We start from the raw sequence: 26,676 nt of genomic DNA on the forward strand, positions 1-26,676 counted from the left end.
AAACCAGGGCTGAGAAGAGCACAAGCCCAAGATCCCCGAATCAAGGGTCTTTCTTCCCAAGTGAAGCCTGAACTGGGTTTAAGTTCAGAATTTACAATTAAAAAAATCAAGCTGGTGATCAAGCAAATATCAAGGTAACTTGATAAAGAAACCTGTTAGCAAAGCATCAATAACAGTGCCATATAACCTTCCTCCTTCAACAACTGCTTCATACAGTACTAGAAACAATAGCTTTAAAAGTTTCCGGAAACTTTTTTTTTTTTGCCTCATTGCAAAGCATGCAGGATCTTAGGTCCCAGACTAGGGACTGAACTCGCAACTCACACTCCCCTGCTCTGAAGTGCAGAGTCTTAACCAGTGGACCGCCAGGGATATTGCCCCCCCCCCCCCCCCGCCTTTTTTTTTCAATAAAGAAGCCCATGCCAGACAAAGGTAAAACTGAGAGTGAATGTAAGAAAAATATATTTTCAGGAATACAATAACCAGAAAGTTTATAATCCTATGAGAAAAAATTTGTGAGGGGTATTCTACCAAAGTAAAGAAAAAGGCTCAAAATGCTGTATAAGAAACTGTGGGAATGGAGTGTGCTCCAGAAGGGAAGGAAATAAAGAAAAAAGTAGAGACTTATTTGAAATGGATGCTGGAAAGATTTTTCATAAACAGCCAGTTAAAATGCTGTTTATAGGTTTTTGATATTTGGAATCAGACAACTATACTAACAGATCAGAAAATATTATAAGCCTTGACAATGAGAAATAAAAAATGGTAATTGGAGGAGGGAGAATCAAGGAGAGTAAGCTAATTTTCTCATTCTTCATAGAGGGTAATCAGAAGGATACTGCTCAGGGTGATAAATCAGGAAATAAATGTTTAAATATATTGTTTAAAGTCATGAGAGAGCTCATAAAGAATGAAAAGAGATATACAACAAAATCAAGAGCAACAGGTGGGAGTCCACCTAAATTGACCAAATTCCACAGGTTTTGTGGAGGACTCACCAGGTGTACTACTATGCCGCTTACTGTGGAAGATGTACTGCTTAGACCCAAACGACTAAAATCAGAAGCTCTAGGAAACGAAACCGTTGTGGGGAGGAGGGAGGAAAACCCCACTTTACCTTTTCACTTTACCTTTGGTTTTGTATCTTTAAGACTGTTGGCATTATTTAAATTATTTTTATTAAAGAAAAGGCGCGCACCCACTTTTCGATTTTGGCTGTGTTAGGTCTTCACTGCTGTGCGCGGGCTCTCTCTAGCTGTGGTGAGCGAGGACTACTCCTTGGTTCCTTGAGCGGGCTTCGCATCGAGGTGGCTTCTCTTGTTGTGGAGCACAGGCTCTAGGGCGCCTGGGCTCAGTACTTGCGGCTCACGGGCTTAGCCGCTTCATGGCCCGTGGAATCCTCCCGGACTGGGGATCGAACCCGTGACCCCTGCATCGGCAGGCAGGTTCTTATCCACTACAGCACCCAGAAAGTCTGTATCTACTTTTTCCTTTAATAAAAAAGCTACAATAATAACCATTAAAACAATTTATGGCGTATCCATAACAGAGTATGTAACAGTTTCAGTTCAGTCGCTCAGGTAAAAACTAACGTGGAAAGAAGTTCCCACTAATATGAAAAGAGCAATTTGCAGAAAGCTATGAACAACAGGGTGACAGTTGTATAAAAATAAAGTTTATACATGTTTCAAGATTCATATAAAATGCCCAGAAGAATAAAGAATAAATTGGAATTCCCCCCAGGGAGTTGGGGGGGGGGCAAGGAAACAGTGGAAACTTTAATGTTTTACACTTCTATATGGAAGATTTTTGTTGTTCTAAAAAATGAAGTGTTGAGAGTTCCCTGGCAGGCCAGTGGTTAGGACTTGGCGCTTTCATTTCAGGGGCATGGGTTTGATCCCCTGGGTCAGGGAACTAAGAGTCCCCCAAGAGGCACAGCATGGTGAAATAAAATGAAGTATTAGTTATACTATTTTAAAAGTTTGTCCTTTTAAAAATAGTCTTTACAGAAAATTTAGAAAATTATGAAGAAAAAAGCCACCCACACTCACAGCTTTTGGTGTATTTCCTTCTAAATATATATATTTTTTCCTCTATGCATCTGATTCTGTCTCTAGCTATGGGCAGGGAGCAGTGGGGAAAGAGCTCTGAAGAGTCAAGCAGACCCTCCTGAAATTTCCAAATTCCTCAGCTCCTATGTATAGCTTCCCCATCTCAATAAATGGCAACTTCATCCAGTTGCTTAGGGCAAAACTGTGGGGTCAACCTTGACTGCTTTCTCTCATCCAGTCCATAAACAAATCCTCTTAGTTCTGCTTCCAAGACAGAACTGGCCTCTAGCCACTCTAGCCACTGGTCTCTGTCTCACTACACCTAATTTCTGCCAAAAGTCCTCCCATCGGCCTGGAAGCTACCCCATTTCCTCTCCAACCTCATCTTCCACTGCTCTCCCATCCCCTGCTCACGGTGTCACAGCCACATGTGCCTCAACCCATGAGGCACATTCCTGCCCAGGGCCTCTGCTCCAGCTGCTTCTTCAGCCTGGATGCTCATTTCAAAGACGTTCAGGCCTATCTATCACCAGCTTTGTCTTTCCTCAAATCCCATCTTTTCAATGCTGCTTCCTTCGACCACCCTGATTATTAACCAAACCTTCCCCGTGTATCTAATCTCCTCCCCCCTTTTATGGAACCTATCACTTTCTAACAAACTATATACATGTATTATTTTTCACGTGCATGTTATCCTCCTACTAAGAGGATAAACACCACCCGGGCAGAAGTCTGTGCCCCGATGTGAGTAGCCCACGGCAAGTGCTCAAGTTATCTGTTGAATGAGGCCTGATTTTCTCATCTACAAAATGGCCTAATAGGACCCACCCCACACATTGCTGTGAGGATCACATGAAAAATACCTATTTCAAATTGCTTGCACAGCAGGGTCCTGCAGCCTCAGAAACCCATGGAGTTTGGGCTGACTGTGAAGGCCTGGCCAGGTCTTGTCAGAACAGTGTCGTGGGCACGTCTGCTAACAGAATCACTCTGGTGGCAATGCCAAGGATGGGTTGGCTGGGGCAGGGCAGGGGGCAGGCAGACCAGGAAGCAGGCATGGCAGCAGGGAGAGGGCGGGTCCCGGAAATGCAGAGAATCAAACAGGTGCAGAAGAGGCCCAAAGGGCAGAGTCTGGTGACTAGTGAGGGTGAGGAAGAAAGAGAAGAGATGCCTGATCGGGGAACCTGTAGATGGGGTGCCTCACACTGTGATGGGGAGCCCTGGAGCCTCGAGGAGTGGATTGGGAGGGGGTGACAGCCAAGAGGGAGCCTGGCACCAGGCAATGGAAAGGGCAGGGGCTCTGAACAGCCATAACCAGCTGTGGGTCCCAGCTCTGGCATCGACTTGCCCGGTGGGGTCTGCCTGCTGAGTTGTTCTGAGGCCAAGTGATCATGTCTGTAAAACAGTGTATGCAGAGACTGCCTGGTGCAGTTCATACACTGTTGCTCTTCAAGTGACAGTCTGATACCTACCCTCACTTGAAAATGTTTAATGGCTCATTATTAAGAAATTTAAATTTAATTATCAAGAATCATGCAATGATGGCACTGTTTTTCTGAATGAAAAGAAGTATGCCAGGCACTGAGCTAGGAGCTAGAGGAACCATGGCCACCAAAGAGACTGCTGGCAACACTGGGGCGCAGCGAAGGCTTCAAAGGCATGGTTCAGAGCCTCTGTTCAGCATGGTACAGAGGCTCGCCACCCAGCAGGGAGTCCACAACCAGCTCAAGCCCCTCAGCTGCCTGCAGTCTCCTTATGTCTATCTACCCCAGTCATGGGTGTTCTCTGTAGTCTATCATATTTGTTAGTTGGTTTCTTGCTTCCAAGCCTTTGTACAAGTTACTCTCTCCATTGGAAATGCTGTTCTCATCTTTTGAAAGCAAGCCTTACTTAGCCTATGTAACACTCAGGTGGCTTACATCACCTCCTCCAGGAAGCCCTCCCTGAGCCCACTGCAGGGTGAGGTGCTGCCTTAGCACCTGTGTGTTGGGCTCACCACAATACTCTCTCTAGTCTGGTCACTGCTGATCACACGTATTTCTCTTCTCCACTTGTTCTGGACCTTGTCCGTCTCCTTTGTCCCCAGAAGTTCCAAGGTTCCACCCTGGTAGGACTTATCTGATTACCAGTGGAGAGCCCACTACAAATGGTGCTGTGTCCAGGAGCCAGAGGGCCACACCGGGTCTCACACCCGCACTGCGGGAATTACTAGCATCCTCTAACCAATTTCCATGTGGTCTTGGCTGCCACTCCACAGTGCCATTCTTTTCCGCACAGCAGGGGAAAAGGAGAGCGAGGAGGTGAAGGAGAAGGGGATGTGGCGACCCAGAATCTGGCAGGGGGTGTGCTGCCAGCCCTGGGAGCCGGGGCTCACGCGAGTGGCTCCCTCCACACACCTGGTGGCTCAGTCTTCAGGCTCCCATCTGAAACTGGTCACCATCCCGCGAGCCCGTCTCGTCACCGGATCCTCAGGACAGTTACACGGTCTCCTGAGGAGCAGGAAACTGGCAGAACCCCCCCGAGGGACTGACAGCCCAGACTCGCATTCCAGAAAGAGCGGAGACAAGAGACCCGATTTGTAAGAAATCTGATTATTCAAATTTAATACCATCAAGAATTATGCAATGATGCTGTAGTTTCCTTAACAAATAGAAAACAGACTTGTGTACAACAGTGAGCTCTACAGCACTAGCGTCCACAAGGTAAAAACGAATGTCTCACTCAACATCACCAACCCTGGACTGTTGGTCTTGACAGCCTAGCTAGACCTGGGGACGTCCGTCTCGCGTCCCTCGGCTAAAACAGCTATGCACCCTTCCCGCCCCCACTTACCTACCTAGATAGTGCTGCCCAGAGGAAGAGGCCCTCTCCCTGCCCCTCAGCAAGCCGAGATAATAAGGGTTGAGGATAGTACCATTGAGAGAAGTCCAGTAGTCTTGCCACATTGGTTTAGGAGGGCATCTTGAAGGAGTGGAAAAGAGAGCTCCTTGGGGGCTTTGAAGACAGCTACAAACCAGGGAAGGAAGTCATCTGGCCCCTGCTCGGAGGACAGACATGTGCTACCAGGCCCACTGGCCTGGACCTGAACGGCCAGCCGCACCCCTGCTTGGCCCTGAGGTGTGTGGGGCATGGCACACACCCTGATCAGTGCCCACCGTCTCGGCCATGTGGCCAGACCCACAGCCTACCAATACCGTGCCATCCTGCAATGCCAGACAAAAGGCAGGGCTCCCAGAGGGAACCCCCAGGCACCCAGAGTCACCTACCCTCTCAGGGGTTTGAAGCAGAGGCCAGGGGGTACCTCTCTTTTTTTTCTTGGGTTTTCTCTTTTTTTTGGATTTTTTTGTTTGTTTTTCGTCTTTGCTTTATCTTTAACCTTTGCAAAACACGATGGTGATGAGGAACGCCTGCTCCCCCAGACATATCTGTGGGTCTGGGCTGTGAATGTTACACACGCACTGGAATAGACGACTGGGGGTGAGGGCTTCCCACTTCCTCTCCCCCACCACTGTCTGTGGGGCCTCAAATAAGGCTCTTACGGAAAAATGGAACAGAAATTAAACCCCCCAAATGTGTTTCCCTGCACTTGGCTGAAACAGGGTCTTGTCAGCAGGACTGGAAGGGCAGCCAGATCAGCGGTGCCTCCACTCAGGCTGGCGGCCCCGGCTCCACACACATGGGGAAGGCACGCTCCGTCCTGCAGCAGCGAAAGTCGTACCAAAGGAAAGGATCCAAAGTGAACTCAAGGAGAAAACAAACTATTCCCCTGTCCCCCACAGCAGCCCAGTCTGCAGTTAAGAATTTGCAAAAAGAAAAGTCAGAGGGAAGAGGCTATAATCCCTGTCTATAATCCCACTTAATGTATAAAAAGGGAGGCTTTGCTCCCATCCCCCCACCCCATGAGAAGCATGAGAACCGCGTCAGCAGAACAGAGAGTTCGCAGTGACTCCGGGGCAGGCCTAGCGGACAGAGACCGCGCCGTGGTGCCTGCCTGCGGGCCCACCCCCTCGCCCAGGGCAGTTCTGGGCTGTCTGTGCGGTGTGGCAATGTTCCTGAAATGCTGTGGTCCCAACAGCATCCGTGCAGGAGGGCTGGACGATGGTCGGTATGGCTCAGAGGAGCTGAGTCCCCTCCGGAGCCCCCAGGCGGGGGTGGCGGAGGAGAGGGGGCGGTAGTTACGTTGCATAGTGGTCAAAGCTGCCGAGGTACTCCAGGGCCGCACGGTAGCACAGCTGGTACTGGTCCTATGGGACAGGGGGCCGGTCAGCATGGGCGGATACCCCCCCCACCTGGCCAAGGGCACATGCGCTGCAGCCAGCGGGTCATGGACTTAGCCTCTGCTGGCCAGGAGCAGAGGCTGGACCCAGACATCTGCTCGGGCTTCCCCCCTGCCACCCCAGTTTGCCCCTAGATCGTGTACCCCTGCAAGGACTGCCACGTGTGGCCCTAGCTGGGAGCCAGGCATACCATCAGCACCCAGTGCAACAGCAGCTGAGTGGGGAGTGTGTCCGGCTCACCCCTCCCCTGCACCTCAGGCAACGCCAGTGGCATGTCTGGGAGGAGCCAGCCTCAGCCTGGCCAGTGGCCTGCATACCTCCGTCTGCACCATGGCTGGGCGCTGTGTGCGCAGGGTCTTCACGGTCTGGAACATGTCAACCACACCTTCGTAGCGCATCCGCTCCAGGACGATGCTCAGTGTGATGAACACCCCGGTGCGGCCCACACCAGCACTGCCCAGGGAGAGCACTGGGTCAGGGCTCCTGCCCCCAGGCCCCCGACCCGCCCAGCCCTCCGCGGGGTCAGCCCCACCTGCAGTGCACCGTGATGGGCCCGTCCTGCCCAAACTGCTCCTTGGTCTTGTGCACCTGCCCGATGAAGTCAATGAAGCCCTCGCCCGTCTTAGGCACGCCCTGCTCCGGCCAGTCTGTGAACTGGAACTGCCGGATCGTCCTCGACTGCCCATCCTGGGAGAGGTGGCAGGGCCGAGGGTCAGGGCTGGAGTGGCAGCACCCCCTGGCCAGGCGGGCAGTGCAGCAGCACAGATCAGCACCCTGAAGCCATCCTGGGAGATGGGCTCACCACCCCTACACCTTACCTTCGATTCCTACGGTTGGAGCTGGGGTACCATGCAGGCAGCCCCCACCCCAGAGGGGCTCCGGCAGTGTTACAAACATGCCTTCATGCAAATATACACACTCCCCTGTCCACTCACCCGGGCGTCCGTGACCTTGAACTCTCGGAGAATATACTGGGGCATGTTGTACTCGGCCATCGGGTCGACAACAAAGTACTGGTAGCGAGCAGAGCGCTCTGCAGGCCAGTACTGGTGGCATTTCTCCTGTGGACAGAGGGCCCGGCCCTGGGGTCAGAAGGGGCGGAGGTGGGGAGGAGAGGAGCAGGGGAGGGGAGCGCCAGGCTCCAGAGGATTTGGGAGCTGCAGGCGGCAGTAAGGGTCTGCAGCTGTGCTTACGGGGCTGGAAGGGAACGGATGCGATTGCGGAAGGCTGCTGGTGTGCTCACCCTGCCCATCTCCCGAAGCCTGGTCAGCATGACGATGATGGTGGAGTTGTGCTCCCACAACATGCGCCAGAAGTCCTCGGTGCTCTCCGCCAGAGGCCCCTGTGTGGCTATGTAGGCCTTCTGCTGTCTGGGGCAGACACAAGACGGGACATGCTGGAGGTGCCACTGCCCCTCGGGTCTCCCTATGGCTGCCTAGTCCCTTGGGGTCCCACTCAGATCACCCCTCCTCTAGGAAGCCCACCCAGGTCTCCCGGGCCAGCCCGACTCTGTTGTGCCTCCCACTGGCCAGGCGTGCACCCAGCTACTCATAGGCATGGTGGGCAGTCACGAGCATGCTGACCTATAGCCATCCAGGAAGCTGGCATTGATGTAGTCAGAGCCCTCCACGCCGCGGATGGGCTGCAGACACACACGGGTCAGTTCGTAGGGCATGATGTTCACCAGGCGGTTCTTGAACTTGTTGCAGGGCAGGTTGGCGCTGATGAAGCGGGATGTGTGGGCCTTGGAGTTGGCCAGCAGCTAACGAGAGGGAAGGGGTGGTCAGGCCGGGCTTCCTGGGGGGGCCGGCCCCACGGCCCGGTCCAGGCGCCGGAGCCGGGCAGGCCCAGCCCCGAGCCCACCTTGAACTCCAGCTCCATGGCAGTCACGCTCTCCCCGGGCGGCACTTGGCCCAGCTTCTGGATGTGGGCGTGGAGGCTGCGGGCAGGCACCTCCGTGTGCCCGCACGCGGCGGCCTCCAGCAGCGCCTCATGGATGAACACGTACTGGTCCTCGGTCTGCACCATGTAGTTGCGCTGCGCCCGCATGCACGTCACGTGGCCATAGACGTCCACCGTCTTCTCGTGCTTCATCCGCTCCAGCATGGCGTCGATGACGATGAAGCAGCCCGTGCGGCCCACGCCCGCGCTGCGGGAACAGGGCTCAGCCTGGGCAGAGGCCTCCCTCACCTCTGGCCCACCCCGGGGGGCAGCACCCCCTCACCTGCAGTGCACCACCATGGGCCCCGCGTCTAGGGGGTTGCAAGCCTTAACCCGCCGCAGGAAGGCCAGGATCGGGGTCGGGTACTCGGGGACTCCGTGGTCGGGCCAGGCCATGAACTGGAACTGACGCAGTTCCCGCTTCTCACTGGAGCCGCTCTGCGGAGGACGGCAGCAGAGATGGAGTGAGTGGCCAAGGCGCATGCCTGCTACCACCTGCCCCAACACCAAGGCCAGACCCCAGCTCTCCAACAGGACTCGGAAGTCACACAGGGCAGCCTGAAGGAACTCAGGTGCTGCCTCCATCCACCCCGCCCACAGCACCGGCCGGCATGGTCTGCTCACACCTCCAACACTGGATTCCCACCCGCGCCCGCTCCCCCAGCACACCACGCTCAGACCATGGTGCTCACAGGCTCCAGGCTGAGCCCAGGCACCGGGGCAGGGCTGTACCTTGTAGAGCGCAAAGGTGCGCACAGTATAGGTGGCCAGCTCCACTGTGTCCAGCAGGGTCACCTGGATGAGGCCGTAGGTCTCGGTGCCACGAGCTGGCCAGTACTGATCACATTTCACCTGCAGAGGGACAGCATGGGGGTGCGGGCAAGGGTGTTAGAGGGACCCAAAGGCTCAGACAGGCAGGGCCCGGGGCAGGAGCTGGTAGAAGGTCCGGCTGTGCTAGCTGCCAGGCCCCTGGTCCCCGAGATCTCAGATTCATCATGCCACCCCCTCACCAGACCAAATCAGGGCCTCACACTAGGCCGCCACCCCTGCCCTTGCAAGACAAACACGGGACGTAATTGAAAATCGTTTATTCATGACCAGATCGCACCAGGTGCGTTTTCTGCCAAATTTACCCATAACGTTTATACACCATTTTCAAGCTCTGTAAATTTTATGTTCCAGTCAATGCTTTGCTGTGCAAAAGCAGATAACAGCAGCTCTATTCCACTCATTAACTTAGGAGATGTGTTAAGGCCCCAGCAACACTCTAGCATCTAGGGAACACGTGAACATCCCAGATACATGCAGTAACTGGGGGACATGTTAACATTCTTGGAAGATGACAGCATCTGGGACAACATATTAACACGGTAGAAACCCACTGGCGTCTGGGGAACATACCACGTCCCAGGAGCACCCAGCAGCTGGGATACGAGGACAACCCAGGAGAACAATAGCACTCGGCAAGTCCCCTGAAGGGCGTCTTCCCACAGGGACAGGAAGAGGTGCCCGAGTATCTATACCTGACCCCCCTCCAACCCCAGCAGGGACCTGAACAGCCTTACCCGGGACTTCTCCTCCAGCCGCGTCATCATGACCACAGTGGCTGTGCGCTGTTCCCACACCATCCGCCAGAAATCGCCCATGGTCTCAGGCAGCGGGCCCTGCGTGGCAATGTAGGCGTTCTGCTTGCGGTAGCCGTCGATGTAGTTGGCGTTGATGTAGTCGCTCCCGGGGACACCTACGGGCAGGAAGGGACACGGGAGAGCATTATCTCGGGCCTCCAACCTAGTCTGTGGGCCTCTTCTGGAGGAGGAGATGTCACCCAGTAAGGAGGAGGAGGAAGAGAGCCAGGGGATGGGAGGGGCCCCTGCCCTAGGCTCACCGTCGATGGAGGTAAGGATGACTCGAGAGTGGTCGTAAGCAATGACGTTGGCGTAGCGGTTCTTCGGCTTGTTCACCTCCAGGTTTGAATTCTCCCACGTGAACTGCTGTCCCGGGTCAATTGACTGCAGGGAAGGAAAGAGGCAGGTGGAGAGGGGTAATAGCCGATCTCTACCTAGCGTGGTGCCCACATCTGCCTTTGCTCCCAGGCCACAGTACAGGCTCTGTCCCGTGGTGCTGGGGAAGGCTGAGCCCCAGCTCCCCAGCGATGGAGCACAGAGGCTACCATGGAACTGGTCAGCAAGGTGACAGACTGAAGACTCCTCTCACCAAGGTACCAAATCCCCCTGCCTAGGAGAGTGGTAGAGGTGGGGAGTGGGCAGGGGAAGTCCCTCAAGCCCTGCACCCAGCTAGCCAACGAGGGCAGAAGTGAGAGGCGGCCAGCTGTGCATGACCCAATGCTGCTGGGCTCCAGACACCGCTGCATGGCCTCGCCCAGCTCTCCTCCTCCCTCTCCGGCTGTTCCTTCTCGGAGGCAGGACACAGTGCTTCTCCGGGGTTCATTCCTAGGCCCTCTTTGCACTCTCCAACCTTTCCTGGATGACCTCACGGCCGTATGCTGGAGCTGACGTAACTCAGCTGTAGCCCAGAGTCTCCCCTGAGCCCTGGTCTGCAGAGCCCACTGGCCCCTGACATCCCACCAGGATGCCCCACACTTCTTCAGTCTCAGCCCTTGCCAAGCTGAGCTCATTAGCTCCCCTGTGCAAACCTGGCTCTGCTGCTGGGGTTCCATCTCGGTGAAGGGCTCTGTCCTCATTTACCCCAAAGCTGTGGCCACAACCTGCCAGTAGTCCTCCAAACTCCTCTGTGCCCCCTCTCTCATCCGTCACCATGGCCCAGTGCTCCCCCAGCTCCTTGGCTCTCACCAGCCTGCTGCCAGGGCTTCAGCTGGGCCACCCCTGCTCAGACTGGGCATCTCCCTTACACCTTCCTTTGCCCTTTCCCTGCCTCCTTCTGTCTTGCAGCCAGAACTATCCTTATAAAATGCCAATCTGATGATCAACTCTCTGCTTAATGCCTTCCATGGTTCCTTGTCACTTCGGATGACAACAGCAGCTGACTCTCAGCAAAAACTTACCGTGTGTGTGGCGCTATTCTCTGCGCTCTGTATTCTCTCTCCCAATCCTCCCATGAAACCAGTTCTATTATTACCCTCCTTTCACAGATGAATACGACCCCAAGTTCTCAGCACAGCACAACACTTGCTTGTTGGCTTCTGCACCAGCCAGTTACTCTCCCCAGGTCAGTGAACACTTCTGTGAGACCCCAGCACACCCCACCCCTAGCCTGCCTGCTTCGTGCTGCTGTCGGAGGACCTTCTCTGCATATCTGCACATTTACCAACATGGCACGAGGTCACATTTATGTATCCGTCTGCACTCATCTCCCTACTGACTGAGTTCCCTGTGGGCACTTGTCTCCACACTCCCAGTGGCAAGCACAGGCTAAGTGCTTGATGATGCTCATCATTAAAGGTAACAGAGCTATCGGAACCTGGCTGCAGAAAAGCTCTCGGCTGGCCAGGGTGGCCAGAGGCGGCTTCCTGAAGGAGGAAGATCTGTAAGGGGAGCACAGACGCGAGCAGAAAAGTGGCAGAAGGTGAGAGGAGGACACCGCGGGCCTGGACAGTGGGGTGCAGGGCCCCACAGGAGGAAGGGTTAGTGGGACGTGGAACTGGATGAGTGAAGGCCTCATGGGAACTGGAGGCAGGGAGCCTGACTCAGTGGCTCCATCCCCCCCGTGGTGGGGCCCTGTGCAGGGCAGGCCCCCCAGTGGGAGCTCCACAGGAAGAGGGAGCACCCTGTCCTCTAGGCAGATGTGATCATCAATCCACCTGCCAAGCTCAATTTCCTCTGCAGAAACCTGACCCACAGCCCTTGGAAGTGGAGCCCTGGTGCCCAGGACAGCAAGCACAGTGGAGGGTGGACGTGTGACTGGAGGGAAAGGGATGCACAGGCAGGGCAGAGCTAGCCCTTCAATCACCCACCCATCCATCCATCATCCACCGAGGTGAATCCCCTGCCAGGCCTGTGCTGGGAGGGGGGACTGAGTGGGGTTGAGGCAGGAGATGCTTTAACAACACCTTCACCAGTACTCCTCAGAGGAGTCTGGGCTCTCCCTATCTCCTCCTTCACTAGCAAAGCACCTCTCCAGCTGGCAGTTAGAAGCCTTCACTCCAGGTCATGGAGCAGTGCTCTGAAGTCTGAGCCCCCAGCGTGCGTGCATGCTCAGTCGATTTAGTCGTGACTTTCTGCATGACCCTTTGTGACTCCGTGGACGGCAGCCCACCAGTTTCCTCTGTCCATGGGACCCTCCAGGCAAGAACACTGGAGTGAGTTGCCACTTTCTTCTCAGGGGATCTTCCCATCCCAGGGATCGAACCCACGTCTCTTATGTCTCCTGCACTGGCAGGTGGGTTCTTTACCGCTAGCGCCTCCTGGAAGCAGGCAGGGTAGAAACCACAGTGAAGGAAGCACCTGGAGCAGGAGGGTTTATGCAGCCCAGGCGGCAGGAGTCAGGCTCCCAGACTCCCCATCTCTGTGACAGACACTCTGAGCACACGCATGTGCAGGCACAGGCTGCCAGACAGCTTCCACTACTCATCAGTGACGTGACCTTAGACAAGCCATTCCCTTCTCAGAGCCTCAGCCTCCTCATCTGTAAGATGGGATAACACCAGTTCCCATTTCATAGGGTTGTAGGGAGGACATAAATAGATGGTGTATGCAGAGTGCCTAGCCTGGAGCTGGCTGGCAGGGAGCTCTCTACAAATGCCAGCTGTTATTACTGATTGTGTTTATGACCTTCTATCTGCCTCCGTTAGCACAGGGGCATGTGACTTTGTGTCCTAATCTTGGTGTGCCTGAAAGGTCTTGACCAGGCCTGGTACCTAAGAAGCTGATTTCCCCACTGGCTACTGCTGACCCCTTCAGTCTGTGCTCTTGGGCAGCCTGGAGCCCACCACCCACTCCCCAAACACACAGCAGGGGCCTGAGGCAGGACAGGAGCTGGCCTGGGGCCAGGCATATGGTGGTGGGGGTGGTGGCGGTGAAGGGACGTCTCACCTCGTACTCCTGGGAGAACTTGAGGCCATCATTGGCTTTGAGGCGCTCGATGTTGTCAGCTAGGTCGGTGATGGGGATGGGCGGGTGGTCTCGCATACCTGGGAGCAGGGCGGGCACATGAGCAGAGTTAGCGTGGGGCCTGAGCGGGGGGCGGAGACAGCCCGATGCATGGATGTGCGCATGTGAACACGTGTGACTGGCATGGAGACAGCAGCACATGCGGCGACAGGGGTGGTAGGGCACACGGCGGCCAGGGGACGGGAAGGGTCAGGGCGGGGGGATGTATGCCGTGGGCACGAGTGGGCATGGCCTTGCGACGCGGTGCTGAGTGGCTGGCCCTTCTCCCAGGTCAGGGCCGGACGCCCAGGTGGAGGGCAGCAGACGGGACGGGGCTGGGCTGCTTCAGCCTGTGCCCCACCCGCGGGCCCTCCTCTGGACAGCGCTCCTGCCCTCAAGGCGCCAGTCACCATGGGAGGCTCTGTGACCTCATCGTCCCAGCACCCAGCATGTGGATGGAGTGATCATGACGTACGGAGATACGGCAGAGTGATGAGGAAGAGCTCGGAGGGAGAGGGAGAGGAGAGGAGGGAGACACTGGGGTGAGGAGGTGGGAGAGGCACCGGAAAGGAGTTGGACTGAGTCGGGAGGTGGGAGAGGCAGAGACAAGAGGGGGCGGCCGGAGGAAGGGGGAGAGGCGAGGAGAGAGTGGGATGGGGCGGTGAGAAGGTGGAGCAAAGACAGGTAAAGGGAAGAGAAGAGCTCAAGGGAGGAGAGAGGCGACGGGTGAGAGATAGAGGAGACACACAGAAGCCAGAGTGGGCCCCAGGCGGGGAGCGCGAAAAACTAACTTGAGATATTCGGGCAACTGGGGACACTGGAACCTGCAGAGAAAAAGAACAAAAACAGCGGGGCCAGAGAAGGACACCCGTTAACCTCTGGTTACATCGCCCTTGGATCGCAGCCAGTGGGGGTCTGGGGAGCTCGGAGGGCTGGCCCACCTTAGCCCCTTCTGCTCCACCCCGCCCAAGTGACAGACGCCCGTCTCCCACCCCCTAGAGCCTGCACGGCCTTGGGGGCCTCTTCCTGTGATGAAATTCTAGGTTCAAGCCAACCTCGTGGCCTCTGGTAACCAAGTTTGACCCTGGCTATTTCCAGATCATTTGGCAAAAGAAAAGTGTGCTTTTAGAGAGAGGGAAGGCACGTGTGGCGAGAAACAGAAGGGTGAGTCCCCCAGTAAGGATGGGCAGATGGAGACTGTGTCGCTCTCTCAGTTTTTCTGTGCATTTCAAGCATCTTCAGAAGGAAAGTTAGATTACGAGAGAAAATAATAAACATTTGCTGAACTAAAAACATGGGAAGGGGGACCCTCAGCGGTGCCACCATTCCAGCCAACCCTTCTTTCTGGTCACTGGTTCCCCTCCCTGGTTAACCCTGTGCATAGAGACCCCTCTCCCAGCCAGCAGCCTCGTCCCCTGACCTCAGCACCTCTGATGACCCTCACCATGCCCTGCCCCAAGGCCCGCCCCAGGCCATGGCCTCCTGACCTTCTGGTCCCCCATCCCTTATAACACCACCTCGGATCCCCTGTGCTCCACCCTGCCTTCCCTTCTCAGATCCCCACAGCCACAGGGATCCAGATCCCGGCAGGGCCTGCATATCCACTGGCTCATCCCCCACTGACAGTGCCTCAACCCGCTGAAAGGCTCCTTGCCCGGGACTCGGACCTCTCCAAGGTTCCAACTGCCAAAGCCACAGGCTCTCGCACAGCCCCCTCAGCCTGGCCTCAGAGGAACTCCTCTCTCTGTCTGGCTCCCCATCCTTGGCCATCCTTGCATCTATCCTTCCTCAACATTCCAGCTCCCTCCCTGGCTGCTCCTGGGCCACGCTCTCCCCTCTCTGCGCCCTTCTCCGGGGAGAGCTCATCTATTTGCAGGCTTTGACCGCTGAGTGCTCCTCAGCACCTCCCCATCCTGTGGTTCCCGCCAAGATGTCGGTGTGGAGGTCCCCGTGGACCTGCCATCCCACTGCTCAACCAGCAATCACAGAGCCATCCTGGGACCCCTGCCCCTATTTCCTCACCCCACGGAGAATCAAGCCCAAGCTCTGCTGCTCAGCCAGGCCCCTACGACCAGCACCACGGCCAGGTCCTCAGCACCTTCACAACGGTCTGCCGCCCTGGGTTCTCCCCCTCCAATCTGCCTTCCACACCATAGCCAGGGTGACGCTTCTAGAGCTGAATTCTGACCCCAATGCTCCCCTGCTGAAAACCCTTCATGCCTCCCTGGCACCCTCAAGATGAAGTCCAAACCCCTTAGCCTGGCATGAGGCATGCTCTGTGGCTCACCCTCCAGACTCAGCTCTGGGTTCCAATGCTACAGGACACAGTGCCCCCCAGCTGCTTATGCACCTGCCTCTGTCACCGAAAGGAGCTCTCTCCCAGCCCCTCTGCCTGACTAAGGCCCCTAGGGCTTCGCATCCCTCTCAGGGGCAGCTTCTCTGCCCTCCAGACCCGAGCACCCCAGAGTTCCGACTCCTTGCAGATCTGACCACACCTGGTTGCAACAGCCTGGCTCTCTCCCTCTCAGGACACGTGCACTCGGAGTGTTGTCAGGAAGCCCAGGGTGCAGGAAGAGAGCCGAAAACCCCAGGTGGGCCCATAGCTGACTCCAGGATCAAGCACCAGACACAAGAATGAACGCGTCTCCAGAATTCTGTGGTCAGGAAACTTTCCCATAAAAGGCCAGAGAGTCAATATTTTTGGCTTTAAGGACATATGTATCATATCTACTAAACTGCTCTAGAGTGAAAACGGCCACAGACAGTACATGTATGAAAGGGCATGGCTGTGTTCCAATAAAACTTTATTTTCAGAAACAGGTGGTGGGCCACATTTGGCCACAGGCCACAGTTTGCTGATCTCTCATTTAAATGATTCTAGCCTTTGAGTCTTCCTGCTGAGGGCCCAGATATTCTGGAATAGAAACAAGCTGCTCCTGCTATGCTCCTGTCTGAATCTCTGACTCATAAAAGCTGTGAGACTAACATCACTGCTGTTGTTTCCAGCCATGAAATGGTGCGGTCATTCAGCATTCAGGGCTAAGTAGTTCGTGTGTGCTATAGCTCACTCATTCACGGGCTCTCAACAAGACCCACCATGTGCACAACCCAAGAGATGGCGGTGGGGGAAGACAATTCCTGGCTTCACAGAGCTCAGACTGTCACTGAGGCAACCCCAGCCCAGGGTGAGAGGTGTCATGATGGAAAGAGCACCTGGGAGCTGAGGAATGACCCTGCCTCCCCCGGGAAGAAGTCTGAGCTGTGTCTGCTGGGGTGCAGACAAGGAATGATATCCAGAGAGCCCACGACAGTGGTGGGGAAGGAGGGGCAGGCACCAGGTCCTCTGCTGGGTCCTAGGGCTCACACGGAAAATCTGGGCCCAGCCATCAGGAAGGGTGAGGTGCAGACATCCCCATCCTGCCACAAGATCGGATGAGCCACCCCCCCGAAAAAACCCCTCTTCTGGGTGCAGGGGTCAGAATGCAGGTACAGGGGCTGCCACCCCGGGGCTGGGATGTGGGTTCTGTGAAGGTCCCGGACCTATATTTGGAGGGCTTGACTGAAGACAGGTCAGGGTCTAAGGAGCTTCACCCCACCCACCGAGGCTTCCAGGCCTTGCAGCGCCTGTCCGGCCACTGGATACGGGGTTCCTTGGTCACTTCATCACAGTCGATGGGTTCAGGGAGAAGGGGGGAAGGCAGGAACAGGAAACGGGGGCCAGGGTGAGGCCAGGGTCCCTGGGCGGAGACCGGCACACCCAGGCGGGGCAGGCAGGCTGGGGGAGCCACCCTACCTGGGGTCTGGTAGTTGAGCCGCCGCATCTCCACAGGGTCAGAGGAGTGGGCCAGCAAGGAGTCCTTCAGCCCAATTGACTGCTCGTCCTTGGATGATGGGGAGTGGGTCCTTTTCCTGGAGAGGCAGAAGGGTGGTTGGTGAGAACCGAGGTCCAGGCGGAGGACAGAGACACGTGGCATGGCCGGCTGCCCCAGAGCTCTGTGTCCACAGCTCTGCCCCTCCCATCCCGGCCTGGGGTCTCTGAGCGCAGGGGAGCCAGGGCCAGAGCAGCCTCACAGGGTGGGATGGGGAGGGAGCAGGGGTAGGAGTGGACAGTGGGCCAGCACAGCAAGAAAGGAAGGGGTCGCAGAGGCTGGTGGCTCCTTCCCACGGGGACAGGTCACGGCTGGGCAGTGGCTGCTGTCCGCAAGACCCCCACGCTGAGGCAGCAGGAGTCACCAGGAATAGACATGCAAACAACACATAAGATATGCAAACATCACAGAGCTGGGCCCCCGCTGCCTGGCTCTTGGGATCAGGGTAAAGGCGCAGAGCAGCAGGGAAAGGCGTTCCCCTAGCTGTGCAGAGTCTTCCCTTGCTGGCCTCGGCTCCCCAGTCTACAGGGACAGGATCAAAGACAGACTGTGGGGTCCACCTGCTGACAAGTGTCCACGGCTTCTGCGCAGTGGACACAGCTGTGTCGGGGAGGAAACTTATGCGAGTGTGCGTCAGTGTGCACCACACACTTCCCCACTGCCCTGCAGCCGGCGCTCCTTGCACACAGGCCAGGCTCTGTCTCCTGCAGCGCTGCGGTGACCTCAGACACCTGGGAGCCTGGGGGCAGGCTCTGGGGAGTTCCGAGTCGGCCTGTGCATGCATGGGCAGCATCAGAGTTTTGAGCTAAGCCTGCCTCCTGAGAAGGGGCACCCCCTGTGCAGGGCACAGGTGGAGAGAGTGACAGCCAGCCCCGGTGTCTGCTGAGCTGACCAGACAGCCGCAGGCCAGGAGGCTTCCGGTCCAAGCAGCGCCCCTCCCCGATGGGCCCGCAGTGCGCACGGGGACAAGAAGTGAAGGGGGAGGCATGTGAAGAGAAGGAAGGACTCCTACCTTTCTTGTTTACTAGGTCCCGAGAGACAGGCAAGGACAGAAGAAAGGAACCGTCACTGTTTCCGCCACACACACTCAGGCCCTCTCATGACACAGGGGGGCACTGCGGGCCGATCTACGGCACCCACGTGGCGTTCACAGGGAGGGGGTCACCTCTCCTGGCATACGCCAGGACCCAGATGGCAGTGGAGGGGGCTTGAGTGGGCGTGGGAGTCGCTCCTCAGGCTCCCCACCCAGGGATCTTCCAGCCCTGAACCAGGCGAGCTTGTCCCTATTCAGCCTGGGAGGAAGGAGCTAACTTCAGGTAGCAGGCACTGGGTCTAGGTCAAGGGTCAGGGTCAAGGGCAGGGAGAGACGGGGCACTGGGCACAGGCCCCCTTGGGTGTGTACCTGTGTGCAGACACAAGGAGCAACAAGTGGGCGCTGACAGCCTTGTGCTGGGTGCTGGGAACAGGCCCAGCGATGTTCCCATGGCAGCACCACCAGACAGTGGGGGACAGAGTGAGCAGGGAGTGGGAGGGGCCTGGCAGAGCCTCGTGGCCCCAGAGCCTGGAAAGGCGTCTCCAAGGATGGGACAAGAGTGCAGTGGAGGGGCGCAGGCCAGGCCGGTGATGATGGAGGGGTGGTGGCAGGGGCCAGAGCAGCCAGGCATCTGATGGACCGTCAGGCTGCAGACAGGCTATAAAACTCTCCAGTTAAAGCCGAGTTTTATATTGAGGGTGACAAAGTAAATCTTTGCAAATACCCTTCAGGCTGGGAGGAGGACAGAGAGGAACGGGCACGGTAAGAAGAGGAGGAGGCCACAGCTATGCAAGAGGCAGGACTGAGGCGTGCCACGTGCGTGTGCATCACCTCGTGGGGAGCTCACGGTGGGGTGGGGGGCAGGTCAAGTGATATTCACGAGAGACTGGGGGGTAAGTGGGAGGGAGGAGGGTCCAGGGTGACACCTGGACTTCCGGTTGGTAACTGGGTGGGGGCCCATCCCCTGTGACAGGGACCCTGTGGGGAGGGCTGTGAGGAGGGTCAACACACCCTCTGTCTGGGAAAGCTGTGGATGGTGTGGTCACAGCGGGCACTGAATAAACATCTGTCAAGTGAGTGTCCGTGGGCACGAGGACCTGGAGCTGGGTCTGGACCTCTCAAGGCCTCGGCAGGGGAGACAGGCTGGGAGTCATCTAGGGCTGGTGGCAGAGGGGATGCTGAAGGTAAGAGGCCAGGAGGAGGTGGTGTTTTGAAGCTGAGAGACACACAGGCTCATATCCACCAAAACACAGAGATGGACAGACGGACATGGCCCAGGGATGCACCTGAACAAATCCTTTGGGAAGATGCGCGGCTGCTCATCACACCCAGGCTCACACTAGTGGGCGTGCACACATACTGCTTTGCTCTCCTGGCTCCCCTCCGAGCCCAGGAGCGTGCACCCCGGGCTGCAGGCTGGCGTGGCTGCCCCGGCCTGCATGTGCCTGGCCGGGGCGGGCCTGGGGGTCCACGGCAGCTGGCCGTCCACCAGAGTGCTCACCTCTTGAACAGAAGAATGGCGATGACAATGAGGACGATGAGGATGACTGCCAGGACAGGGCCCGTCACCCACAGCAGCTCGGGTTCCTCCTGCTGCTGGGCTGGTGTCACCTGGACCACGATCTCGTCGGAGTAGGGGCTGCAGGCATAGCGCTTCTGTGACCCAGTGGAGGAACAGCAGAGCGGGTGAGCCCCGGGGTGAGACTGCCCATCCTCCAACCCCCAATCCTGGAGAAAGGGCTCTGGGCCGGGTCTCCCGGAACTAAGAGGTTGACCTGGGCCTGGTCAGCTCACTGGGCCCCTAGGGCCAGGTCAGGTTGGCCTTCTGGATCCTAGGGGTTAGTGCCCTGAGACTGCAGTGCAGGTCTGGGGCCTCTGGGGTGTCTGAGACGGTCTGGGGGTGTCTGGTCAGGCCTGGGGTCTTGGGTAGACCTGGTCCACGGGTTCCTTCAGGGAGGCGAGCACAAAGCACTGGTAGCTCAGGTCTGGAGACAGCGGCCGGTTGTAGAAGCCCTGGTAGTTCTTCTTGTCCCCCAGGGTGAAGGTCTCCGGGAGAACGTCCACCTGAGCGGCCACGTATGGCTTCAGCCGCTCCGTCTGCCGTCGGCGCCGCTCCCTGCCACCCTGCTCGATGGCCTCCAGCAGCTGGCAGCAGAGCAGAGGAGTTACACAGGGGCCTTGGAGCACACGCTCCTGGGCTGAGGCTAGGCTCACCATGCATGTCAAGGGCCTGAGCCTGGCCTGACACTGAGGCTAGGCTCACCATGCATGTCAAGGGCCTGAGCCTGGCCTGACGCTGAGGCTAGGCTCACCATCCATGTTAAGGGCCTGAGCCTAGCCTGACTCACTGTCCGTGTAGAATCACGCCAGGCACCAGCAGGCAGTGCCATTCCTCCCAGCCAACCTGCTAAGAAGGGGCCCTCTGGGTAACCTGCCCCTCACCCTCACCAGAGAGGGCTGGCTGCCCACCACTGCTAGGTTCCACTTGAGCCCATCTGTGGCCTCTAGACCCCTGGAGACTGCAAGGATCACAGGGCCCGAGATTCTCTAGATCTGAGAGATGTCTCTGTCACCTCACACCCCAGGGGATCCTCCATAAACCCCTCTGGGGAGGTCTCGGTAAGCCCTCCAGGAGTTCTCTGAAAGCTCCCAGGAGCCAGCTCAGAGTGCGTCTCCTTAGAGACGCAGGCAGGCTGCCAATCAGAGAATAATTCCAGTTTGGGGGGAGTCCCCAGGGCACAGCCAACCAGTGCAATGGGACTGCCATCAGGGCTGCCCTGGCCGGGTCCCCAGGCACCTCGTCCAGCTCCAGCTCCTCGGGCGTGCTCCACTGTGGCGCCAGCATGCTCCCTCCCATGCGGTCGATGGGCACCACCATGATGTAGAACCACCTGGGTGGGCAGAGGCGAATCAGGACCGTCCTCCCCTGGCTCTTGCATGGCCAGCCCCGCCCTCCTCCCCCCACCCCCTCGAGACATGTCTGCACACCTGACGAGTGTGGGGTCCTGCACGCGGGGCATGGTGAGGGTGAAGCGGCCGTCCTCGACGTAGGCTGAGGCCGGCAGTGGCTTGTGCGGCAGGAGGTCGGGGGCCGTGCGGATGGACACGAGGTGTTGCAGGCCCCCCGCGCTGCTGCCGCGGTTCATCAGCACAAATGAGTATTCAGTGTTGGGCTGCAGGTCTGCGATCAGCTTCCGCATGGAGTGCCCGTCCACCTCCACGCTCTGCCCGTTGTACAGGATCTGCACGGGAGGGGAAAGGGGGCGCAGGCAGCGCATTCAGGTGAGGGGCCCCTGCCCAGGCCTGCGGGACAGGGCTTTGTGAACGCAGACGCGCGGGCGGGGACTGCGACGTGGGCCCCGCAGCGGGACTGCATGTTTCGGGCCAGCTGGCCCCACCTACCCTGAAGGGCACTGCTGACTTGTAGGAGTCGGGCACCTCCCAGCTGAGCAGCACGGATGTCTTCATTGCAGCCTCCACACGGAAGTTCTTGGCAAACACTGTAGGGACGTAAGGAGGGAGGAGTCACCTCTGGCTGCCTAAGGGGGATAAACGGGCCTGGAGGGCTCCCCGCTGGGAAGAGACTGGCCGGGGGCAAGGTGCGGGGGATTAGGGATGGCTGCCAAGGGCCAGGACCCCCACTCCCACCAGCTTCCACTGCACACAGTTCAGCTCCCAGCCCCAGCTCTTCCTTATGGTGAGAGCCAAGCAGGGCAGAAGCCACAGGACCTGTGGTCAGGCTCTCCAGAAGGGCACGGGTGAAGCTGGAGCTTACAGACAGCAGGTCAGAGTGACCAGAGGTCAGTGGGACTCGGTCACGAGAAGCCATGTGGCCGCGCACCAGAGCACAGTGGACCGTGTTCACTAGAGGTCAGGGGGTTGTGGCCCCAAGAGGTTAGTGTTGCATACCCAAGAGCGGTGATACAGTCATAAGAGATCAGTGGGTCAAGGTCACGAGAGATTGGAGTTGCCCAGCAGAGGTCAGTAGGCCAAGGACAGCAGAGGTCAGAGGCCACACACAGAGAATGTGGCGCCTGTTCACTAGAGGTTAGTGATCATGGTCATGAGAGATTGGAGTGTCACACACCAGAGGTTGGTGGCTCACAGTCGCCAGAGGTCAGTGAGTCAAGGAGAGCAGAGGTCCCCAGGCGTAGCCACGTGCCCGCAGCACACACCTTGCTCCACGGGCATGGTCCGGGACTGGATGCTGGGGCTGAGCGGGCCGGCGCCTTTGCTGGTGCGTGCGCGGACCTTGATGTCGTATGTGGTATCTGGCTTGAGGCCGGAGAGCGTCAGGTGGGTGTCGGTAGTGACATTCTGAAGCTCCTGCTGGCTGTTGATGTCACGGTACACCACGGTGTAGTTGGTGATGCGCCCGTTCCTCTCCGCCAGCACTGGGGGGTCCCAGATCAGTTCCGTGGTAGATGTTGTCAGCCCTATCACGCGCAGGTTTTGGGGGAAACCGCTGGGCACGTCCTCGGGGGTCGTGACTTCCTTCTCGAACTCCTCGCCCAGGCCGGCCCGGTTCTTGGCAGCGAGCCAGAAGATGTAGGTGGCCCCTTTGTGCAGGCCAGTGACTGTAAAGTGCTGGTCATCCTTGCCAAAATCGATGGTGTTGGGCCGCGCCTCATCGGCTCGGCGGTACTGCAGCCGGTAGCCCAGGAGCTCCCCGGGCAGCTCCTTGGGCGGGTGCCACTGGAGCAGCGCCGTGTTCATGGCCGTGGTGCTGACCATCATGGTGGGCCGTCCTGGGACTGAACAGCCACACACTGGGCTCCGGCCCTGCCCTCCTCTCGGCCCCACCCTCAGCTCCCGACCCCAAACCCTCACTCACCTGCCCCCGTGGTCGTGACAATTTTGGGCTTGCTGCGGGCACCGTCCCCCTTGGTGGTGTAGGCGGCCACGGTGATGGAGTAGGTGGTCTCCGGAGTCAGGCCGCTGATGGTGGTTTCCTAAAGGAGGAGGAGGGGCCCATTCCCATCACAGGAGAGCAAGCAGGGACCAGACCGGGCCAGCCACCCCAGGCACACGGGGCCAGAGGTCTTGGGAGGGGGGCTGTGCAGTGCTGGACCCTGCGGGAGGCAGTAAGGCAGGTGGATGTGCGCCCAGGAGGACCCAGCCTTTCTGGGGAGCCACAAGCCTAGGGCAGGCAAGCTGCTCATTCTTCCTTTCAGACAAGAACAAAGGGCCACACTGTTCCTTCACTGCATTGTACTGTGAATGACACCTCGTGAGGTCTGGGTACACGTGACACACAGGGCAGACAGCCTCGCACGCACGTAGCACCTCGCTCGGCCCTTGTCACACACACCCATGCAGCCTGCGGCTTCTCCTGCACCCGCAGGCGGAGGGCCACCTATAGACACTAAGGCATGCACACGCACGCCACAGAGGGAGGTGGAGGGGCGGGCCGAGGCGCCACCCTGCAGGACAGAGTAGGACCCCTGTCCCCACCCAGGCCCTGGCTCTGTGAGCACCGTATGCCTTGCAAAGCTTGCTGGGGCAGGGAGGAGAGATGAAGAAGACAGGGAACCCCCCACCCTGGGGAGCATACTGTCCCCAGTGACGCCTGAAAAGTCAGCCAGGGCAGTGTCCCCTTGCCTTGGCAGGCCCTACCCATATGCCCATTTCCAGCCAAGGCATCATTTCCAGAGACATGCGGAAAAACACCATGGGAGGCCAAGCCACACCACACAGAGGGAACAGTGGGAGGAGGGAGGGGACCACCGCACAGTGGGAACAGAGCTGTCACCACCAGCCCTGGCGCCCCTCCAGCTCTGAGCCTCGAGTGGGGCTGCTGCAGCCGCCACCAAACCCTCGCAGACCCCTTCTGCCCTGGCTGGAGGGTCTCCCAGGGCTGGGGCTCCAGAACACACCGATGCCGGAACCCAGTCCCCAGACCCGCCTCCCAGCCTGGGCCTAGAGCAGGTGATTTTTCACTCCAGGGATCAATAAGGCCTAACGATCAGGATCGGATTTAACTCCATCCCCATCTGGCCAGAGCAAGGGCCAGGGCCCGGTCGATCTCGAACACTGGCCTGAAATTGCTGCTTGACAGGCGAGAAGTAAGGATTAGAGAAAATGCCAATCGCTGCTCAGCTCGGGGCTCGGCGTAAATGCCAATTTTCTCCAGATGTGGCTGGTGCCCTGTGGATCTTGCCGGCTCAGGCTGGGAGGAGAGGCGGGGGAGGGGGAGTGTCCCATGAGCCCAGCCTAACCCAGGTCTTGCCCGCGCTCGCACACCTCTTACTTACATAGTCCTCCGACTCCTCTGGCTGCCACTGACCGCGGGAGAGGGAGAGAAAGGGAGACAGGATGTGAAGGACTCTGGCCCTGAGGGGCCTGGCTGGGGGAAGGCTGGTGGCAGGCACAGGCCAGAGGGGTGGCACCCCAGGACCACTCGCCATCCGAAGATCCCAGCCCCTGCCTCACAAGCCCAGCTGGGGGCACCAGGGCTGAGGAGGGGAGACCTGGAGGGCAGAGGGCCAGAGCAACAGGGCACCCTGACATTGAGGGGTTGGAGGGCGCTGCCTGGAGGTGCTTAGAGGGAGAGGCTGCCAGACTTGAGGGGGTGGGTCCTACAGCTCAGGCAGAGGGGTGGGGAGACACCGAAGTGTCTGTATTGTACATGGAAGTGGCTGTATGGGTTTGCTGGGAACAGTCCTGGTCTAAGCTTGCTGTCCTGGTATGATCATTCACAACATCTCCTTTTACTCTCAGAAGCATACCACTCGGGAAGACAGATTATGCAGTGTGCTCTAGGCAAGTGATGTTGTCCCAGGAAGGGACAGAAAACTGAACCCAGCCAGACACGAAAGCCCTGCCTCTGTGGGTGAGTCCAACCCTAAGTGCAGCCTGAAGAACACCGGTCTGATCCCAGCCTGTGGGACGGAGGTGGTGTGAAGAGCCAGACAGGGTTGGGGGGGGCAGTTTTGCATTCTAGGGGGGAAATCAGGCTCCACCCCCTCACGGCCCTGATTCTGGACAGAAAGCCCTTCAGCACAGACATGCTGCTGGAAGGGGCGGGGCAGACTGGTCAGCAAGATGACAGAGGCTGTGAGTGCCAAGTTCAGAGTCTGGACCCTGCCCCACAGGCACTGGGAAAGACCCAGTTCCTTCCCAGGATGCCTGAACATCAAGATAGGAAGGCACAGATCTGGGCTGGCACTACTGCTGCTGCTGATTCTCAATACGTTCTTCTCCAGGCTGTGGTGCACAGAGGGTGGAGAGAGGAAGGTCCTGGGGCACTGCAGGGCTGGGGGGTGAGAGCCGTCCAGCACAGCACAGGAAGCGGGGCCATGACATCGCCAGACCATGGGGTCCTCTGGTTCAACCACCTCACAGTGCTGGTCTGGTATCTGTCCAACAATCCCAGTTGCTCCTGTTCTGGGAAGCTGTCTTAGAAAGTTCTTGCAAGGAGTGTGAGACAAGATATGGGAGGAGGCCCTTGGCCGTCCCTCCTGGCCTCAGCCACTTTCTAAGGTGTGGCTGGGCCCAGCCCTGCTCTAGGTTCCTTGCCTAGGGGGATGGGGGATGCCCCTGCTATCCAAGCCAGGCGTAGGTGTGGAGGGCCTTGCAAGGGGGAGGCTGAGAGACAAGAAGGGAAAGAGAAACAGGTTGAGGCAAAACACAGGGCCAGAGGACGGAAGGGATCACAGGAGAGAAGAGAACAGATGAAAATGCAGTCAGCGAGAGAGACAGAAACAGAGAGGAAGGAAAAACAGACCACAGGGATGAAAAGAGACGGGGAGGTGGAGTCAGCGACCACGAGAAACACACTTGAGATGGAGACACACACATGAAAGAGACAAGTCTGGCCAAACAGTCGTGGGGGGCATGCATGCCACTGATGAGGCCTGGGCTGAGCAGATGGTGCTGTGGGGAAGGACAGGCTGTGATGTCCTTGACCAGGTGCTGAGGGGACAGCTGGGCCCTGTGGCCAGGCTGGGGACCAGGCCCCATCTGCTCACCTCCTGGCCTGGAGCACAATGACCCAGTCCGGGTGTCGGGGGCTACAAAGGCGGGTCCTCCACCTTCACTCAGCTTCCCTAGAGCTCGGGCGCATGTTTACCTCCTGTCACAGGAGACTGAGACCAAGAGGACAGTGCCCTGCGTCCTATGGCCCAGCTCCCTCCTAACCACTCGGGACCAGAAGGGGGCACCCGAAGAGAAGCAGCTTCTCTGGAGCCGCAGTGGCTGCAGCTGTGCTGCTGGCCCCCCTGGGGCGGCAGGGCCGGAGGGAGACCATTCCCGGGATGCTTCTGGGTGGGTGTGTCCACCCACGGAGGCTCCAGGAAGAGCCCTCAACCTGCCCCAGGAATGCAGTCACAGGCCCGCCTTCTCCCCCTGCTCCCTTATCGCTGGGCAGAGTGCGCCCTCTGGGCAGAAAACTGAACCCAGCTGGACACGAAAGCCTGCCTGCCTGTGGGTGAGTCCAAC

The 26,676-nt window shown here is 58.0% G+C and overlaps 1 protein-coding gene across 1 annotated transcript in view; it reads right to left on the bottom strand.

Moving 5' to 3' along the window:
• Positions 1-5,838: 5,838 nt before the first annotated feature.
• Positions 5,839-26,676, bottom strand: part of PTPRF (protein tyrosine phosphatase receptor type F) — a 68,573-nt gene continuing 47,735 nt past the window's right edge. The window contains exons 13-34 of the mRNA XM_052637623.1: positions 24,492-24,518; positions 23,072-23,189; positions 22,413-22,991; positions 21,640-21,737; positions 21,226-21,479; positions 21,035-21,128; positions 20,170-20,382; positions 19,739-19,893; positions 17,129-17,244; positions 14,127-14,159; positions 13,279-13,376; positions 10,155-10,278; positions 9,835-10,010; positions 9,002-9,121; positions 8,553-8,707; positions 8,192-8,477; positions 7,912-8,090; positions 7,572-7,698; positions 7,264-7,389; positions 6,861-7,015; positions 6,646-6,781; positions 5,839-6,295 (exon numbers count right to left, since the gene is read on the bottom strand). Of these exons, the coding sequence (XP_052493583.1) occupies positions 6,227-6,295; positions 6,646-6,781; positions 6,861-7,015; positions 7,264-7,389; positions 7,572-7,698; positions 7,912-8,090; positions 8,192-8,477; positions 8,553-8,707; positions 9,002-9,121; positions 9,835-10,010; positions 10,155-10,278; positions 13,279-13,376; positions 14,127-14,159; positions 17,129-17,244; positions 19,739-19,893; positions 20,170-20,382; positions 21,035-21,128; positions 21,226-21,479; positions 21,640-21,737; positions 22,413-22,991; positions 23,072-23,189; positions 24,492-24,518 (3,438 nt within the window). The 3' untranslated portion in view covers positions 5,839-6,226. The remainder of the gene's footprint in view (positions 6,296-6,645; positions 6,782-6,860; positions 7,016-7,263; positions 7,390-7,571; positions 7,699-7,911; positions 8,091-8,191; positions 8,478-8,552; positions 8,708-9,001; positions 9,122-9,834; positions 10,011-10,154; positions 10,279-13,278; positions 13,377-14,126; positions 14,160-17,128; positions 17,245-19,738; positions 19,894-20,169; positions 20,383-21,034; positions 21,129-21,225; positions 21,480-21,639; positions 21,738-22,412; positions 22,992-23,071; positions 23,190-24,491; positions 24,519-26,676) is intronic.

The sequence above is a fragment of the Budorcas taxicolor genome, chromosome 3 (assembly GCF_023091745.1).
Source record: "Budorcas taxicolor isolate Tak-1 chromosome 3, Takin1.1, whole genome shotgun sequence".
Taxonomy (NCBI): domain Eukaryota; kingdom Metazoa; phylum Chordata; class Mammalia; order Artiodactyla; family Bovidae; genus Budorcas; species Budorcas taxicolor.